General features: G+C 39.3%; 1 protein-coding gene across 2 annotated transcripts in view; it reads right to left on the reverse strand.

Moving 5' to 3' along the window:
• Window positions 1-20,801, reverse strand: part of MAMDC2 (MAM domain containing 2) — a 51,017-nt gene that overhangs the window by 18,940 nt on the left and 11,276 nt on the right. For both annotated transcript variants that reach the window (XM_087715998.1, XM_087715999.1), the window contains exons 3-5: window positions 4,761-5,032; window positions 2,346-2,430; window positions 857-994 (exon numbers count right to left, since the gene is read on the reverse strand). In XM_087715998.1, the coding sequence (XP_087572124.1) occupies window positions 857-994; window positions 2,346-2,430; window positions 4,761-5,032 (495 nt within the window). The remainder of the gene's footprint in view (window positions 1-856; window positions 995-2,345; window positions 2,431-4,760; window positions 5,033-20,801) is intronic.

Here is a 20,801-nt window from a genome sequence, read left to right on the forward strand (position 1 = left end):
GATGACAATTTATTTTAAAGTTTTATTTTAAAAAAATCAGGTCACTCAAAAAAATTGAATCAAACTTTGTTTTTGAAAAACTTACATCTCTGATATTTAGGCTGGAGACAAAGAATTGTGTGATACAAAAAGAAGAAAATTATTTCTAACTGATTTCCACAGGACTCAAAAAGATAATTCAAATATGTTTATGCCAGAATAGATAGATAAGCTTAAACAATTTTACAAAAAAATCAATAAGGTAACAAAGTAAAAAAATTTTTTTAATGATCTGGATGTTCAAGAGCTGGTATGAAGTTTTATTAATTTCTTTCTCTAGATTTTCTATGTGAGCATAGCTGAGAAAACTATAGAGAAATTATTCTTGGAACAATGCCTGGATTTAATTTAATAAATAATTCACACCATACAAATGTATTGTAAACTGAATACTATAAATGAAATATAAAAGCAAGCCTGAAAGCACTTAGTGCAAAAATGTAGGTCATAATTTGTTTTGACCAAAATATGGTTATACTTTATATGGGAAAACAGTTATGAAAAGCTGAACCTTTGTGTTTTCCAACTCCCTTTCTCCCTCAACACACACAAAGAATGCCCCATTTATGTCAAAATTGCCATTACCAAATTCAATTTGCAGTCGTCGTCCCCCCGCCTCATCTATTTTTAAAACATGCATTTTTTAAAACTACATGATTATAAAACATTCATTCATGGTGCTATTGTATTCTAATGAGAGAACTTGGAAAACAGCATTGAGAACACAAATGAGAGAATTTGGAATTATTTGTAATTAAAAGTTATAGATATCTGCTATCCTGCTCTCTTTCAAAATAAATAATTCTTTCTTGCTTACCAAATTCACTCCTAAAGGTATGATCTTTTGGAAGTATAGATTGTGAATTTCCTATGTTTCCACCACCAACAAACCAATTAACATTCGGATTCCAGCGGTTCATAAAACCACAAAGATGATTTTCTTCAAAATCACATTCTGCAGTTGAAAAGAATATTAAAGCACATAAATATTTGTGGTTTGGCACCCATGACTATTTCAATCAGTTATTATTATAATATACTATTATAATCAGTTCAGTGTTCTATTTAAAATGTACTGTGAATGTTCAGAATAATATAAGCTTTAATCCTACATATGTGTTACTATCATCATCCAGCATGCCATTAAAAAGAACAAGAAAGGGAAGCGTAAAGCAGGAATTGGTGAACTTTTATGATATGTTAAATCGAAGGTCTCTAATCCCCAGGCTGGAGACTGGTGTGACCCGTCAAAAGCGCGAACATCATAAGCGCACCGACAACACTGCGGCGCTAAAACCGCGATTTCAAAAGCGCGCCGACAACAGCGCGCCGACAACAGCGCACCGACAACAGCGCACCGACCGAAGCGCGATTTCATTTAAGGTAAGATTTACAGTTAGGTTTAGGGTTAGGTTTAGGGCTAGGTTTAGGGTTAGGTTTAGGGTTAGGTTGAGGGTTACGTTACAGCGCACTTCTGTCGGCGCGCTTTTGTCGGCGCGCTTTAGGGCTAATTAGTCGCTAATTCATCACGCGGCTTTGTCACCGCGCTTTAGACGCCGCGGTTTAGTCAGGCGCGCTTTTGTTGTGTGCGCATTTGTGGTGGAACCGGAGACTGGCACCACTGGGCCACTGAAGTGAGTGAAGCCCCATCCATGCAGACACATGATCCAGGTAACATCTGAAACCACACCCTCCATAAAGTCTATGGCTTCCAGAAATTAGAATTAAAATTCAATACTTGTGGAATGTCCTTGACGGGAATGTCATCATTCTAAGCAAAGCAGAAGTGTCTGCAGAATAATATCCCAAGAATATTCTCCAACAACTGAATTATGTACCCCAAGCATGTTGCCTGTCTTTGGACCTTTCTGAGGACCAGTGATGTCCTGCAGAACTCTGGGTTTCTCTTGGCTAAGTCCTCACAGCCTTACATTCAATGACATAGAAGATATTAACAACTATACAAAAGATGTTACAGAACCTAAAAAGCAGGTTTCAATGTTAATTCATTTTAATCTGAATAGCTACAAACCAGTCCTGAGGCAACATGTTCTTTTTCACAGCTGTTTTTTATCTTAAGTTCTAACTGAGAAACAAAGATTTCTAAAGATTTGGAAGCCTGGGCAGAACATCATAATTAGTCTACTATAATTATTCACAAATACACCACTTGTCAGGTTAGGATTAATAAAATATTTCAATATAATATTGAATTTCTCTTAACTAATACTTTTATGATAATAGATTCCCAATTAAATATTACATTGTCATGCTTTTTATATGCAATTACTACAATAGCTACTTACCTATGCAGTAGCCAGTTGAAATTTTGATTTCAAAAATTGCTATGCTGGCAAAAGTTTCTGTTCCCAGTATACCTTCCAGTACAATCTATAAAATAAGCATAAAAGTAGAGTGAGAGTAAACACTGTGTTTTAATAAACTGGTTTTAGAAAATAAATAGTTTAAATAACACTGGTCTACAAGGAAAAAGCGTTAGAAAATGAAAGTAGCTTAATTTTACCAGAATTGAGTCACTAATAAAGGAAAATTAAGTCCTGAATATTAATTGGCTCCAGGTTCCAAGATACAGCTTCAGGTCAAAATTGTATCAAAATAATTCAAATTTACGAGGGAGATGTGGATTTTGCTCCATAACTTTTCTGCAAAATGTGATATAGCAATGAGAATGGTACCAACCAATCATTATAAATTTATCATTTTATTGATACCAATAACATAACTTTCCATTCATTTATTGGTTTTTCATCTAACATTTTCATGCTTTTTGCATAAAAAAACTGACAAGCTCCAATATTAGTTTAAACGACAAGGTTCCATCTTTATTCTAAATTGCGCTTTTTGGCTTTTCTCTTGTGAACTGCAGTAGGATCATCCTTGGGGAGATTCCAGCAGTAATCAACAAGCATGAATGGACTCTATTTCCCTTGGCATCTTTTCTCCATGCCTACAATATCCTGATGGAATCTCTCCCCATGCTGATCACTCACTGCCCCACAGTTCAAAGAGAAAGTCTAAATGTGAGTATAAGAAGTGAATTTTCAGTGACATGTTTACAGCAAGTGCTTTTTAGGACCTAAGCAAATTTTCCACATGTTTTTCAGTCATCAGACTTGCTATTCTCAAAGTGAAGATAAATTTATACCCTTCCACGTGGTACCATTTTCATTCTTTTATTGTACTTTGTCAATAAGTTACAAGGCATCATGATCATTAAACACCTTCCTCCTTTGTAGGCAAATATACTTGCCTGTGTATAAATCTTTATAATGAAATATCTTGAAAACTTTAGCCAACCAGCATCTTTATCATCTGTTTTCTAATTCATCTAATCAAAATATATAAAATCAACACATTTTATCTCTGAGGTCGATAATTTCCCAAAATTGGTAGACCAGTGTAATTGTGCCACAAATCACTGGTTTTGGGTTACCTTTCTCTTACCCTTCTTACAATAATCTCTTGAACATCAGTCTTTCAGAGCAGTGCTTCATGTCTATGTTAGTAGAAAATGTCTCTAAATATATGTTCAGATTGAGAGAGAAAAAGTAGTTATGCCTACTTTGTCATATGAAAATAAGAGTATGTCAGGAACAATAAATGATGCATTGGAATGGGTTATGAAATACATGCAATGATAGAAAAGAGATAGAATCATGAATATATGATTGCTGAATGAATGTAGACCGAGCATAAAACTGAATACCCAATACAAAATAAGTTCATTGACAAGATTTGGTCATAAATAGAGAATGACTATAGATTCTTTTTCATTTTCCTGCACATGCAGGATCAGCTGCCCCACTGTCCCCGATCAACTGACCATTGATCCATTGGTTGTCAATAGGAAATGACCAGTTTTTTGCCGGAGACTGATGCCATCCATGGGCATCAGAAAATAATTGGCCCAAAGTCACAAGTCAGCTTTCATGCCTAAGGTGAGACTAAAACACAGTCTCCGGATTTCTAGCCTGATGTCTTAATCACAGCAAACTGGCTCTCCCTATGAAAACTAAGAAAGTAATGAGTTGATGAAATTAATGAAATATTCAAAAATATAAAGGTGAAAAGTTTTAATGTTTTAAATGTATGAAGTGTTATATGGATGCAGGGGAAGCAAAGATGATTTGCAAGGACAGAAAGGATTTAAATATAATGTATAGTGTCTGGATTTGGTGCAAACCAAACATATTTGCTATATTTGCTTTTCCCTTATCTTAATATTTTCATTACTTTTTCCCCACTTTTAATAACATTGCTGTTTTCAAAAGGGTAATAGATTTGTCTGTTTACAAAACTATATGAAGAAAGATCAAAGTGAAAACGAACATTGTACTCTAGATAATAAACTATTTTCCATTATTTTTTCTTTGAAAATTAGTACAATTTTCTGGTTTTGCTAAGAAAAGTCTAAAATAGAGCAATTTTCTTTTCTGACATGTTTTATAGTATCCATAAGGACAGCAGGTTCCCCTTCAATTTACACATTAATTAGAACATCTGATATGTTATCAAAATGGATGTGTGGATGTTCAGTATCCTTTCACAAATAGTTAAAATTGTTCCAAATATTTGTTTCATAAGAAAATAGATAAACATTTATGAAAAGTTCTGTAGTTCTTTCGATTCATCTACAGTTGTATATGTATGTAGTGTGTAATAACTGGGAACGAATGCAAGGACTTGTTTCAGATGCTTACCTTGAATCTGTCTGTCCTATTTTTTACATCTACACTGGCTATGAGCCAGCTCTCTGAATGTTCTGTGGTTGTCCAAAGCAAATGATCAAAGCTTTCACCTTCCACTCTTATATATAGGTTTAGGGTAATAGAACCTAGTGGCAATTCTGAAGATGATGAAATCTGATATATAAGTCGAATACAACTCCACTCTCCTGTGTATAGTTCTGGGCTGAGCAATACAGCTGTGTCACCACTTGTTCCTCGTGAGGTATCCACAGAAATGTAATGACCTGAAAATGTACAATGATTGGATTTGAATAAGAAAACATGCCTTACTGATGTTTAGCACTCTTAAGTGCAATCAACCTCACCCAACATGGCCAGTAATTGAAGGGAAATTGCCTCTTGTTCTTTTGGTTCAGATGAAGGTTATATAGAAATCCAAAATATCTGAAAATTACCATATTGGAGAAGGGTGGATGATTGAAATATAGTTTGCAATACCCGTCCATTCTCTGTAAAACTAAATAGATTTATGAGCTGCTTTTTAATTTATTATTATTTAAAATAATAATAAGTAAGATTTAAAGAAATAATATTTAGTAACTATATGTTTTTCATAAACAACCTATAGGATTAAAATTGCTTATACATTTATCATGCATTATAAGTTTATCAATTTGAAAGTAAATTATTTTACAGCTTTTGAATATGTGAGTAAGATTTAGGTTTATTTCACAGGGCTAGGTATGAGGATCTGTTTGCATAATGCTGAACTAGTAAGGTTTTTTTAAATTCTGGAGTGCAAATTGGTTTTTGACAATATTATCCTTTTTTGTTATTTATTAAATATCAATGTATACTTGACATGAAGTATCTCCTGATTGCCATGATATAATTATAATGACAAATGAAAAATTCTTGGTCTCCAGACCAAACCTTTTCAAAGCAGCTCCCAATAAACTTAAAATCACAAAAGATGAAAATAATAACACAAAAGTTGCACAAATGCATACTTGCCTCTCAAATAGCATTACCCAGCAGTATATAACTGTTTATAACAACCCAGCAATTTTCTGTTTCTACAAAATGTAGGCAGATCACAGAAATATGTGCACTTATCTTTACTTCATATTAGTGTTACTTCATATTAGTGTTTTAAAATGTGCTTGTGTCGGTTGCGGATGTGAACATGCTGTATGTCTGTATTTGCAAATATGAAAGAAAGATACATAGGTTGACAGGAAGCCTATATGTATGTTTTAAAATTGTTGTGCCAACTGTTATTCACGTCAACAAATTGTCAAATATATTAATTTCAAATAGTAACTAGAAATAGATTTTGAGAAAAGCAATAGCTTACTTTCAATGGTTAGGGGATCTGTGGTCTTTCAGATGCAAAGAAAAGCATACTGCATCTATTTCTGGGAAAGCTTCTGAGGACAAATATTCTATTTCTTTGCAAAATAAATTCACTGTGGTATATAAATTTGTAAGAATAAATCAAAATTAACCTTGAATCTGACCTGAAACAAATGGTACAAAACTGAAACAAGCATCTTATGTAACCTGAAGGGGGGGGGATTTGTACTTTATATAGAAAATATGTATTCATGACTTGTCTTTTCCTGTGTATTCTATACTCATTTGACTTGTTTTTAAATATTCTTTAAATTTAAGCAAATAAATAGCAGGAAAACAATTGATTGAAGAAGTGGAAATATCAGGAACATTACTGGAGAAGTGATGATGTAAATGTTATAGCATCAAATTTTAAAAAATATTAAGTGTAGTTAGACATCAAAGGAGGATTATAATAAACATAAAACTATAATAGGTAGGATGCCATTTCACCAAAATCTAATGAGAAAAGTAGTTCAGGGTAGATATGGGTTCCTAAAGGAGGTGCCAAAAATAAAATTCCAAACAATTCCAGTTAGAAAAAAATGGACAATAGAAAAAAATACCACTGTGGCTACAAAAAAGGCAGGGAGGGAGGGAAAAGAGAAGGGGGAAGGAGGTAGTCTTCATTTTGGCTTTATTATTGTAAAATAAATGATGCCATGTGTAATATGCCATGTGTTCTTGTTCATCAGAGGTTACATTTATCTACTTTTAAGAACTGTTAAGGATCAGATAATTTGTACTATGTCCTATATGTAAAACCATAGAACTCAAAGAGGGTGCATTTTCTCTTTCACATATACATACATGCATGCATGCATACGTACATAAAGCATACATGCATAGGGTGACCAGACGTCCCGCATCTGGCGGGATAGGCACGCCTTTTCATAATTTTTCCTGTGTCCCGGGCCGTTCTAGAAAACCCCCGCTTTATTTTGGGGCTTGCTCGCTCCCCCACCCATCAGCTGCTGCTAGCTCGCTCGTTAGTTCCCCCATCTATTTCTAAAAATCTAAGCCAGCCCAGCCTGCCGCTCACTGATTGGCCTGGACTCCAGCCAATCAGTGAGCTGGCTGGGATGGAAAACTTTGAGCATGCCGCGGCTGGAGTCTGCTTAGCACGCCGCATGAGTCGCAGGAGTCTCAATTTCATTTCGCCTTCGCGGCCGTTTGCTTTGTTTTGCTGCTTCACTGGTGAGTAACCAGGAATTAGTAACCTGCGCGGGGTTAGTGAAACAGCCGCCGCCGCCCTCCTCCCCTTCCCTGTGTGCGAGAAAGGCGCCTGCTCACCACCCCGCCCACCCTTGGGCTCCGGGGTCAGCACCTTCCCAGCGCCACCACGCTGGTTCCTTCATGCCCCTCCCACCCCTCTGCCTCCTCAGACCTCCACGCAAGAGCGGCGGAGCAAACAAGCGGCCACGGCCATCATTTTAAACAAGACTCCGCTCACTGCTCATCCCGCTCCGAGCCGGGAAAGGGACGCTTTGACAGGGCTTCTGCAGCGCCCCCAAGGACTGCTGTGTGAGGTCGGCGGTGGCGGCTGCTGCTGAGGGCCTTTAGTAACCTGCGCGGGGTTAATGAAACAGCCACCACCGCCCTCCTCCCCTTCCCTGTGTGCGAGAAAGGCGCCCGCTCACCAGCCTGCTGACCCTTGGGCTCCAGGGGCAGCACCTTCCCAGCGCCGCCACTGCGCGCTGCTTCCTTCGCGCCCTGCGGAGTTTCTCGCACACAGGACGGGCGCGATCTGGGAGACACAGGGAAACTGGCGAGTGGGTGCCTTTCCCTGTGTCTCCCAGGTTGCGCCCATCCTGTGTGCGAGAAAGCCGTCCCGGGTGGCTTTTCCAGCCTCCTTTCTGTGCCCCCGCCCTGGTTCCACCTCCTCCGGGAGGCGGCCAACGGGAGGGAAAGGCGGGAGAAAGAGCGAAGGTGACGATGGCGCTGCTCTTCTCCGACCTCCGCGTGGTGTTGGGCCTTTTTTTCGCCGTCAGCGGGGGATTGCCGGAGATGCCCACCGGCAGATGGTGAGCGGGGTGCGTCCGAGGCGGGAGGGGAAACTAGTCCGGGCTGCCGCTGGGCGAGGCAAGTCGGGGCTGCAACCGTCCAGGCCGCCCACGCCTCCATGCCCACCCCCAGCCTCCTGTTCACCCCAGATCCAGCCACCTAACTCAAGAAGTTTTTGCTTGACCAGGTTGCTCCACAGAGAAAATGATGGGTCTGGGCGGACAGACGACTTAGTTAGAACTTATTTGGACTCTGGCAGCGCATGGCTGTATCGTCGGAATGGCGCAAGGACAGGTTGGTTTTTGCTCTTTCTTCTTCACACATTTGCCCACATTCTCCTTCTTTCTTTGCAGGCGTTCCAGGCATGCGTGGCAGTAAATGTAGCTTTTTAATCTTTCGCGTGCGTAAAAGGTCTGAGGAAGAGCTCATTGTCCGCGGGAAAAACTACAGGGCAAATTCTGTCTACGCGGTGGTCTCGAGATGCGCAGAAATAGGGAAGGGAGGGAGGGCAGCGCTAATGGATGCTCTTTCTCCATCGCGATCTCCTCTTTTGATCTGTGACCACGAGCCGTTCCTATTGGAAGTTTCCTTTGTGACGTCTGTATCAGGCGCCGGGCTTATTTTCCGTATCTTAAAAGAGACCGGAGATCGCGGGGTTTCTTGTATGCTGCAAGGAGAGGCAGAAGCCAAGAAGAGCCGGGCCTGCCTTCTTGCTACCCCCGCTCTGCCCCGGTCATCAGGGATGGGGACAGTTCTCCGCTAGACTCGCTGCCAAACTGGATGGGGAAAGGGGAAAGCTGTTCCCACCAGCCGAAGTCAGAACCATGCTGTGACCAAAGTTTGGAGAAAAATGGTTTTGTGTGTGTGTGTGTGTCTATGTGTGTGTGTGTGTTTGATTGAGCGAGGGATCTGGTAAGGGAACTGCGCCTATTTAGAAAAGGTAAATTATTGCAAACATGATCAGTCGAAGATAAGTATGGGGACAGGTTAGGTGGTAGAGAGAAAGTGATAAAAGAGTGGGAGAGAGGAAGAAAAAAGAGGGGAGAGAGACAGAAAGAGACAGAGGAGAGAGAAAGTGACAGAAGAGTGGGAAAGAAGGAGAGAGAAAGAAAGAAAAAGAGAAAGAGGGTAAGAGAGAGAGAAAGAGACAAAGAGGAGAGAGAAGGGAGAAGGAGAGAGAAAGTGATAGAAGAATGGAAAAGGAGGAGAAAGAGAATAGAGACAAAGAGAAAGAGGATGAGAGAAGAGAGGAAGTGGAAAGAGTAGGAGAGAACATCTCATTTCAACCCTGAGGTGCAAATATTCTCTTTGATTGGTAATTTTATTTGTCCATTGACTATCCAATACTCTCATTTCTCCTTAAATTCATGAAGAATTCCCTTCTTTTTACTGAATTTATCACAATACCTTTACCACAATACCCAGCTATTTAAAATATATAGTAATTTAGGTCAGGTTTTCAGAACATTAGTCTATTTATAAGTCAATGGTTGCGACCATTTTTCACACTTAGCAACCGTTGCAGCATCCTCATGGTCACGTGATCAAAATTTTGTTTAGCAACAGATTCATATTTATGCTGGTTTCAGTGTCCTGGGGTAACCTTTTGACAAAATATAATTTTTTTAATCAAGCCCCCCCCCCCCCCAGTCAATGGTGTCCCTCTTTACCAATCTGAAAATCTGGTCACCTTATACATGCAGGTTATTGTTTTAATACATTCTATACTTTATAGAGTTATTTGAGGTGACTTGTACACTGAAGAAATAGAAAAAACACATTTCTTCTTCAAAAAGGGACAAATTACTGTCTAGGCAATTTGACACAATACTGAAAAAACGCAAATAATAAAGATACAAATTTTGAAAAAAAATGTACTAATTATCACAAACTCAGGATTGATTTGTCAAAAGCAATTTGACAGACTAGCCATATCTCATTTATTTAAACTTCCTTATTAGACTATATTAAGACTTCAACAATACATTTAACAAAGTTCTCTATACCATGTTGATTAGCAATCTGAATAAATGGGCACAAGGTGGCATGACAATTAAATAGATGCAATGCTGGCTGAAAATCATCCTCTAAAAATATCTATCAGTAGGTCCTTGGAAGGAGATCAAGCTCGATGCCACAAAGACCAGGTCCTGATCCTATACTCTTCAAACACAGAAGTTAGTGGTTAAGGCACCAGGCTAGAAAGTGGGAAACCATGAATTGAAGTCCCACCTTATCCATAAAAGCCAACTGGGTGACTTTGGACCAGTCATTCTCTGTCAGACCAACCCATCTCACATGATTAATGTAGGGAAAATAGAAGGAGGAAGGTGTTGAAGGTGTATTGGATATGTTCACTGCCTTGAATTATTTGTAAAAATAATAAAGGTAGAATTAAATAGACAAAGAAATAAAAAAATATTAATAGCTTTGAAGAAAAGGAGAGGAAATGTTTTTACCTTTGCAGCAATGCTTTTGGGGCCCACGAAAGTCCATTAGGGATAATAAATGAGTTTTATTATTTGCCATGCCACTATGGCAGCCATCTTGTGAAGAGGCAAGGCTCCAGTCATTCTCTTTTTAGGAATTTACTCACCACATACTGCCAAACTTCCAGCTGTTCTCTCAACTGCAAAAGGTTACCTATCTCTGCACTTATATTTAATGTATGTTAAAAAATTAGCTATTTAAATACCATGTTTATGGTTTATGTTTATGTTAATCTCAGAAGCCAGAAACCACAGTATCTTGTGGTCTAACTATAATTTTATTAAGCAGGTTCCTGAAAATGGTGGATAGTCAAAATAAAACATGACAGTAAAAGAATTGTGAAAGACTAAGCAGAAGATTCGTTTACTTCAGCAGTTTTTTCCCCACAGTGGCCACAGACAGGATAAGTGAGTAAATCATCCTGCCTACTCAGGTTCTTCAGAAACTGGCATTTACTTCTCCTAAAGGAAGAAAATTATAACAAAAAACTATCCCGATATTTTTAACATAAGTTGGTGGCCATAATTATATTTTGTGGTAAGAAATTTTACTGTTTAACTTTATATTATGTAGCATTTGTGTTTTGAATCCCCAAGATTTAACTTAATTGGATGGTGCTGGACTGCAGTACTTAGTCAAACCAGTAAATTTCTCTGTCCATTTGCTCTAACTGCATAATAAAATTTTACTTGACTTTTTACCAAACTAAAATGGAAGCATTGGTATCTTTTCCTCATCTTTTCTTCAGCCTATGGATCTAACTTATGGGTGTCAAACTTGCCGTGTCACATTGATGTCACACGATGTATCGTGACGTTTCTTACCTTCATAGAGCTGGGGTGGGCGCATCCCACATGTGACGCATCTGGCCTCTGGGCCACCAGTTTGACACCCCTCTAATTTAATCACTTTAGCTAAAAAAATTTGCACATTACTCAGTTATCCAATGTCCTTTTATTATGCAAGATCCTACACATTTTCATATAGCCAGAGAAGTGTCCAATAAAGTGCCATAAAGTTATCTGAATAATGTTCAGCAAAATATTGAAACTTCGGAAATCTCCATATACCTACTACATTCTTCAATACTAAGTGGTTTATATCATTATATGATTCTTACTTAATATAAACTGATTTCCACTAAATCCTAATTCTGGAAGTTTTTAGTCATTTCATAACAGTAGAGTTTCAAAATCTCTTGTTCTCTGGCTTATGTTCACTGGCTCTGCGATGATTTTTCATACTCAATTTCACATCAGAACAATTAAAATTATTTTTAGCTGCAGATGGAATGGATAACATCAACTTTCTAAAGCACTTGCTTATTTAAAGAAGTGAGTTTACAATAAAAGTGAAAATATTTTTTAAATCATGAAAATTATGACTAGATGAATTTTCCATTTAAATCACTATAATTTTATGTAAAACAGCTTAGATTCAATTATTTAAATCCAGTTAAGCCAGTTGATGAATGGCGCTGTAAAATAAGGGGGTTACAAATAATAGTTGTTCCATCATCATTATATTAATGGAAAGTTGGGAATTATTATGCAGGTACATAATTTCTCTTAAGTGTAATGTGTATGTTTCCTAAGTGGAAACATGAGAACATTTAAGAAAATAAAAGTTACAGATTGCCAGTTGATATAGTTAACATTTACTTTATATCAAGTGTTAAGTCAGAATTGTTATGATAATAAATTCTATTTTAAAAAGGACATTTTGTTACAATTGTCTTATATGGCCATGATGAGAAGAGTAACAGTACTGTATGGTGGAAATTGTATAACAGCGGTCTGTTTTCAAAGCTTTTTTATTCTAACTGCTTATTCATCATTTTGCATATGTTCATACGTGGGTGGCAGAATTTCTAATGTTCTCATTTTCAGACACACAGATTTATAAAATGTCTGAGGTCTTTCCTTTCTAACACTGCTTTCTATGGAGTTTTGTTCATTTGTCCTAATCATGATATGAACATGCCAGGAATGGTACAGTTGCCACAATGTTGTACTGGCATTAAAAATGCCCAGGTTTTAACCCACAGATGCTCACTGGAAGACTTGGGCCAGTCACTCTCGCCTCAACCCACCTCACAAAGAGTGGTAGTTAGGGCGTGGAGGGGGAGAGATAGGATGTAAATCAACATAAATAAAAAGCTTTCATCCTTCCTCTACATCTCAGGTATTTCAGGTCAAACAATTGTGCTGGTTTCCCTTTACTTGTAACACAAAATTTCCTATGAATGCTTGCTCCACTCATAAGAAAACAAAATTCTTTTGGATTTAAAGTAGGTAAATTTATTGCAATGAGCAAGCAGTTAGGCTATATAACCTTGGAAAGTAACTATGCGTTCCTTAGCCCTTGTCTTTGTGCATGTTAAAGCAGGACCTCCCTGTTGCCTTTGATCTGTTTACTTACCAAGTTTTGGTTTAAGGGGAGGATGCTAACTACTTATTTAATACCAAATAAATGTCTCTGTTCTTATTTTACAATCTTTTAGAAACACCCAAATTTTATTTTCAGACTCAGAGACCAGATCAAATACATAGACCAGCTGAAGAAATTAACACACAATGGCTAAAACAATCCCAGAAAAGATTCTTGCAAGTCTAATTTATCATATACTCCTTATACTTCAGTGAATGAGGAAGATATCTATCTGACTGCTTACAAATGCTAGCTGTCTGTGGAGGACTTAAAATGTTTTTCACCCTTGTAACAGATCTTGCATATCTTCATCAAGGTCATATTCCTTACTCTTTACAGATAATTCCTTTACAAGGCCGGGACAGTCAACTTCTACAGAGACATCCATCTGCACATAGTCCAAACAGTCCTTTCCAAAATGCTTCTCAGGTCTGTCCTTTAGACCAGCAGCCCCCAACCTTTTGGGCACCAGTTCCATGGAGAGAGGCTTTTCTGTGGACAAGAGAAGGTGTGATTTTGCATGCTACCTGTATCCTGTGGATGGGGCTTTGCTTGTTTGCATGGTGTGGTTTCTGGCATGCTGCAGCCTGGTGCCAGTCCATGGACTGGGGGTTTGGGACCCCTGATTTAGACACAAGGTTGTACCTGTTTTTGGAACACAGATTTAATATTCTATTGAAATATTCTTGGATGCATCTTCATAAACTGCCCAACTAATGTACCAGAGGATACAGGAGGAACACAAGTTAAAGTCGGAGGAACTACCCAAATATTCATGACACTTTCCTTCCTCTGCACTTGCAGTCTGTCAGTTGACTTATCCTTGGTCATACATCTTTTCAGAAGAGCACTAGACACAGGTTAACCCAATTGATAGGTCACAGCAGACAGGAAAGAATGCAGGGTTCCCTCCTTTTTTACCCCATTCTGGGATGTGATGCTAGTTCGCCTCCTCATTGTGCACCCTGGATAGCACGGTAGTGTGAACCAAACGACTAGCAACAAGTGGCAGCCAGACTACATTGAAGAATTGGCAGTTAACAACAGTTGGCAGCAAGATATCTTTGTACAACTCCTGGCTCTCTAAATACAAGGCAACGGATAAACAAAACGGGCCTTTTCAGGCCCAAAGGTCAAGACAGATTGGGGACATTGTCAGAATATGCCAAATTAATGTTGAAGGGCTTAGCAAATCTAACTGCCTCCTCTCTGAGGACCTGAAGTCCCTGGGTAAATTCTTTGCTGACTGGAGACTCATACCCAGTGTCAGAAAAATGGTGACCACTTGTTTCCATCTGAACAACAAACTCACCAATGCCACCCCAAAGGCCTACTGAATAACAACCTACTCGCTTATGATTCCCACCCCAAATACCTCAGACAAACTTTGGCTCGGACCTTCTCCTATAAAAAAACACCTAGAGAACATGTTTGCTAAAATCAATACCAGGAACAACTTACTTCAGAAACTAAGAAGATCAAGATGGGGAGTCTTGGCCTCTACTCTCAGAATATCAGCACTAGGCTTGGTCTACTCCAGCTGAATACTGCGCCTATGTTTGGCTTAATAGCTGTCACACCAGCAAGATCGATGCTAAACTAAATGATACAATGAGGATCATAAGCAGAACACAAAATCTACTCCTATTTGCAGGCTCCCCGTCTTGAGCCACATTGCACCACCAGCCCTTACGAAGGCAGGAAGTCTTAGTGAAGGAGTATAATAAAATTATGAGAAACCCACTTCTTCCTGTGCACGCTGATCTTCTTCCAATTCTATCAGTTGGCAGGTTTAAATCCAGGAAGTTCTGTCTGGCACTCGCTCAACAGCTGTCTAACAACTTTTGACATCAACACACAGCAGAAAGTGAAATGGGCTGCTGAACGCCCATATACAAGCAGTTACGTAGATGACCCTACACAAAAGGTGCCAGGTTTTGACCTTCCCCACCAGCATTGGTCAACTGGGTTAGCGGTTGGTTAGCAGTAGTCAGCAGTAGGGTAGACAGCATCACCACCAGATGGATTCGTAACTGGCTGACCAACCGCACTCAACACGTAGTCCTCAATGGAACTGCATCTACATGGAGGGATATATGTAGTGGAGTACCCCAAGGCTCTGTTTTAGGTCCAGTACTCTTCAACATCTTCATCAATGATCTGGATGGGGAACTCATCAAATTTGCAGATGACATCAAGGTGGCAGGAATAGCCAACACTCCAGAAGATAGGCTTAAGATACAGAAGGCTCTTGACAAACATGAACATTGGGCACTATCTAATAAAATGAAATTCAATGGTGAAAAAGTAAGATTCTACATTTAGGCAAGAAAAACAAAATGCACAGGTACAGTATAGGTGGTACCATGCTCAGTAGTAGTGACTATGAGAGGGATCTTGGAATCCTAATGGACAACCATTTAAATATGAGCCAGCAGTGTGCAGCAGCTGCCAAAAAAGCCAACACACTTCTAAGCTACATAAACAGAGGGATAGAATCAAGATAATGTGAAGTGTTAATACCACTTTATAATGCCTTGGTAAGGCCGCACTTGGAATACTGCATTCAGTTTTGGTCTCCACAATGTAAAAAAGATGTGGAGACTCTAGAAAGAGTGCAGAGCAACAAAGATGATTAGGGGACTGGAGACTAAAACATATGAAGAACGGTTGCATGAACTGGGTATATGTCTAGTTTAATGAAAAGAAAGACTAGGGGAGACATGATAGCAGTGTTCCAATATCTCAGGGGTCAAAGAAGAGGGAGTCAAACTAATCTCCAGAGCACCTGAGGGTAGAAGAAGCAATGGGTGGAAATTAATCAAGGAGAGAAGCAACATAGAACTGAGGAGAAATTCCTGACAGAGCAATTAATCAGTGGAACAACTTGACTCCAGAAGCTGTTGATGCTCCAACACTGGAAGTTTTTAAGAAGATGTTGGATAACCATTTGTCTGAAATGGTATAGGGCCATGAGGCGAACCTGTGGCACGCGGAACTATATTTGCCAGCACGCAAGCTGTCAGCTCTGGCATGCATGTGCGCGACGGCCAGCTGATGTTTGGCTTTCCGGAGGGCTGGGGGAGGCCTCCGGAGCTTGGGGAGAGCAATAGGCCAACCAGAAGTTCAGAAACGATCTGTTTCTGGGCTTCCAGAGGCCTCCGGGGGCCTGGGGGAGCCCTTTTTCGCCCTCCCTAGGCTTCAGGAAAGCCTCCGGAGCCCGGAAACGGCAAAAATTCCCCCCTCGTGCGGCAGGGGTCATGCACGCATGCGCAGGTAGGTGGGGCACATTGAATTGTGAGTATGGGCATGCACAGGTGTGCAATAGTGCACGCGCCCACAATTTTGGCCTGCCTACACAAAAAGGTTCACCATCACTGGTATAAGCTGTTCTGCCTGGGCAGGGTGTTGGACTAGAAGACCTCCAAGGTCCCTTCCAATTCTTTTATTCTATAATAATAGAACTCTGAACAGGATCTGTACCCCACATGGTGTCTGCTAGGACTTATTGTTTAAATGAGGGTCTTGTCTCTACCCCTCAGTGTGATTGTGGTGCTCATTGACAAAATATCCACCACATTGTATCTGAATGTCCATCAAGAGCTTACACCAGCCCAATGTCTGATTTTTTTCAACATAGACCACCCTGTCCTTAAATGGCTAGGTGGACTGGACATTAACATTTGAACTATTATGGGTCCATGTATGGGCTAAATAAATAAATAAATACCACATTCCACCCCATTCTGAAAACTTATTAAGCAAGTCAGAAGTAACTAAGCTGCTATTCTAACTATCTGCCTAAACTCACCCAACCCACTATCTATGTTTCGTATAGTGATTGATAGTTATTTTCCCACCAACAGCAAGTTGGAAGGATAATAAAAACAGGGAATCCACCAATCTCTTTTCTTTATTTGGCCTACAATGAGTATGTAAAGTTACCATATTTTGCTAACTTATTACAGTAGCAGAACATGAATCAGCAATGGGGGCAGCACAATTTATACCATCATAAATTTTTGCTCATTGAAGGACAGGTCAATAGCGCTTTTAATGCAGCAGTGAGAAAGAGCTCTAAGAAAACAGTAACTAAGTTAAATCACAGATTATACAGTAGTGGCTTTGCTCAAAATAGAGCAACTTACCTTGGACATAATGAGATTTACTTTAAGTTCAAATTTTGCATTTTTAAATGTACTATTTCTCATAGCATATGTTTTTACTTCTACATTGCAGTGCTTTTAGTATAGCTGAGGCATTACTATTAGCCAGAAATGAGTTGCAATGAAGGCACCATACAACACAAATCAAGTTTTCTAAACAGTTAATGGAGTAACATAAACAATGAACTTCATCGGACAGATCTTACGATCTGAAAAAAGTGAAGGAACAAAATGTACAATTTCTAAAGAAAAGAAGTTGTATGAGAACAATCTATGAATCACTAAAAGTTGCATGCTATTGCAAAGCAGCACATCTGTGCACAATTGTTTAGGAGTAATCCCCAATAAAGTCTGTCTGATTTATTTCTAAGTAACCATATTATGAACTCCACAGATATATTTATGAATTCATTAGGTGAGCATTTATGTACTGTATCTAATATGCCTAGAACTCTGGGCACGTTATTGCTGGCACTCAAGCTAGAAGTTCTGAGCATTGGTGATATTACAGATAGAACAGCACATTTCACAACAAGATCCAGAGACACTCTGAACAAATGGGGCTCTCCGGTTGCTCCTGCTCTTTGAAACTGTGGTGACAGGCAGACAATACATACATACATACATACATACATACATACATACACACACACACACACACACACACACACACACACGCCCCTTGTGCCCTTGATCAGTGTACACTTGAGGACCTCATGGTAGCCTTAAGTATGCTTTATTTTAATTGTGATGCTTCTGACATGAATAAACAAGCTTTGTTGTTGTTGTTAGTTGTGAAGTCATGTTCGACCCATCGTGATCTCAGGCCTTCCTGTCCTCTACCATCCTCTGGAGTCCATTTAAGCTCACACATACTGCTTCAATGACACCACCCAGCCACCTCATTCTCTGTCGTCCCCTTCTTCTTTTGCCCTCAATTAGGCTCTTCTCCAGTGAGTCCTTCCTTCTCATTAGGTGGCCAAAGTATTGAGTTTCAACTTCAGGATCTGGCCTTCCAAACAGCAGTCAGGGTTGATCTCCTCTAGGACTGACCGGTTTGATCGCCTTGCAGTCCAAGGGACTTGTAGGAGTCTTCTCCAGCACCATAATTCAAAGGCCTCCATTCTTTGGCACTCAGCCTTTCTTATGATCCAACTTTCTTATGATCATAAACAAGCTTAGAGTATTGCATAAACCTACCATTATGGCTTGTAACATATGAGTTCTAATTTAACCTGGTATATAAGTAGAACTCTTGTTTATATGTTTAGGATCCAGACCTGAAACATCTTACTGAGGCAAAATACAATATGGCATACCTCTCCATCTATTTACAGAAGCAAATGGGACTGCTAATCAAATAGTTTTCAGCTTGCAATTGGGAATGGGATTGCTTAAGTCAGTGAGGTCACGAGATGTCAGCTTCCTGGGATGTGGCAAGCAGGCCCAGAGCCCCATGCTTCAGAGTGGAAAAAAGTCAAAGGGGAAGAGATGGGAGGGGAGAATAGTTGGGTGGGTGGAGAGTTGGATGCAGTCCCTTTCTTTACTGAAGCTCATGGCTGAGAGGACCAAGCGTGCAATAGCTTATATTGGGGTTGGTACACATTTTACAAGCCATAAACCTTGGTTAACGGCTAGAATAGAGAGTGCTGAGATTGTTGTGTTCAATGTGTAGATATTCCAGCCATTAAAAATCTATATGTAATGGAATTCTTTTCTCAGAGTACATACCAAAATATTTTATATCATGCAAATATATTCAAAATGGAATTGTTAAATTACTTGCTTTCAGATGATTCGGTCAAGGAAATATATATTTTATCATCTTTACCAGCTTTGCCTCTTTAAATAAAACCTTGATTAATCTATTTAAACTCTGAAGTTTGGGAGAAAAATATTTTATAATCATAAATATTTTCCTCTTCCTAAGCATCTGGCAACGAAAGATGCATCTGGCAAGAACATACTCAATGTGCTTTGTCAAACCTATCACACACCAGTCTCAAAGAAAAATATACATAGCATTTTCTTCTGGAATTATTTTGTATTTCTATTCTATTAGAAAATCTAACTCCCATTGTACTCCTTTCAATTCTGGGATACTTTCAAGTAGCGATCTTGTCTACTGGAAGTAACTTTGATGCTACTAAGGGTCTTTTAATTTTCATATGTAGAAATAAACATCCCCTGATAGCTACTGTTATATGCTGATTTGGCAATTAGGTTATATAGCAAAGCTTATAAACACTAAAAATAAAATAGATAAAATACATTAAAATAAAGTTTTCTACTTGTAACTTCCATGTGAATGTTCTACAATGAATCAATATAAATTATTAGATTGAAAAGAACAGTGCTCAATGACTAATTTGATGCTTCTAAGAAAATTATGACACAATTATCTCCATATCAGGAGTAACAGAAACAGCCTAAAAATTCACATGGGAAACCATCCTCTGCATCTATGTGATAGTTGCCAAACAAAAAGAAAAATTCTTCTTTTAAACACTAACTCCATAACTGAATAAAATGTGTCTAGGTTTTATATTTAGAACTAGAACTTGGGTTTTTTTTTACTAGTTGGTAGTCTTGTCAGCATTTACTGCACAGCTTTAAGTGGAGCATTTGTACCTTTTCCTTTTTCTAATCTTATTTCTGTTTACAGCTGCCATGTCTGATTTACCAGTACAGTAACCTGGCTTAGGGCTTGCACCAGCCAATTTAGTTTGATTCATCTGAACTGGTTGACAACTTTTTCCTACAGAATTGCCAACACTGGACCAGGGCCAGTAGCTGAGAGATTCTTTTCAAGGGCTTGGTTTTCCTTCTAGCTTCATCTGCTAGGAGGATGGACTTAGTAGTGTGCTGTGCGAATACAGTTATTGTCTGCATTTGCACAACACATTAAATATGTGTTGTGGCCCACCGGCTGCCTGCAGAGCTAACAGCAGATTTAGACAGTGAGGAAGTTGAGGAGGAACATGGGCCAGCCCTCGAGTCTGGGGAATTTCAATTTCAATTTCAATTCAATTTCAATTTACTTTATTTGTATGCCGCCCTGATGGCTCTGATGAGGGCGCTGTGTCGGAGGCAGAGAGGGGGCAGAGCCATATGCCAGTTATCAGCTGCCTTCAGAGTCAGACATCAGTGAGGCAGACGAACAGCTGGAGCCTGTTCCCAGTGTGCACATGCACAGAGTTGGCAGATGAAGGAAACAGCTAAAGAACAGGGGTCGACTTGGGAGTAAGGCCACAGGGGAAGATGAATGACCCCTCCCAGAGCAAGTAAAAGAGGAGCGAAAGGGGAGTGGAGTTTGCAGGAGACAATTAGTTCACTTAATTGGTTCGTGACTCTGAGACTCCTTGCCAAATTTTGCAGATATCGATCTGGCAGCTCTCTAAGCCATATAAGGCCTGTGACTGTAAATCCTCCCTTGAAAGACTTTGCTGGATGTGAATGAGCAGTATTCACAGTAAATTAATAAAAGGGGTTTTTGTCGGGGCAAGCAGTTTGCTTCATGCTCTTGGGAAGCCTAGGTCAGAACAACATGATCATTTTAATTTGGATT

The sequence above is a fragment of the Thamnophis sirtalis genome, unplaced genomic scaffold (genome assembly GCF_051295495.1).
Source record: "Thamnophis sirtalis isolate CommonGarterSnake01/CBP01778 unplaced genomic scaffold, rThaSir2_p1.2 scaffold_5, whole genome shotgun sequence".
NCBI classification, from domain to species: domain Eukaryota; kingdom Metazoa; phylum Chordata; class Lepidosauria; order Squamata; family Natricidae; genus Thamnophis; species Thamnophis sirtalis.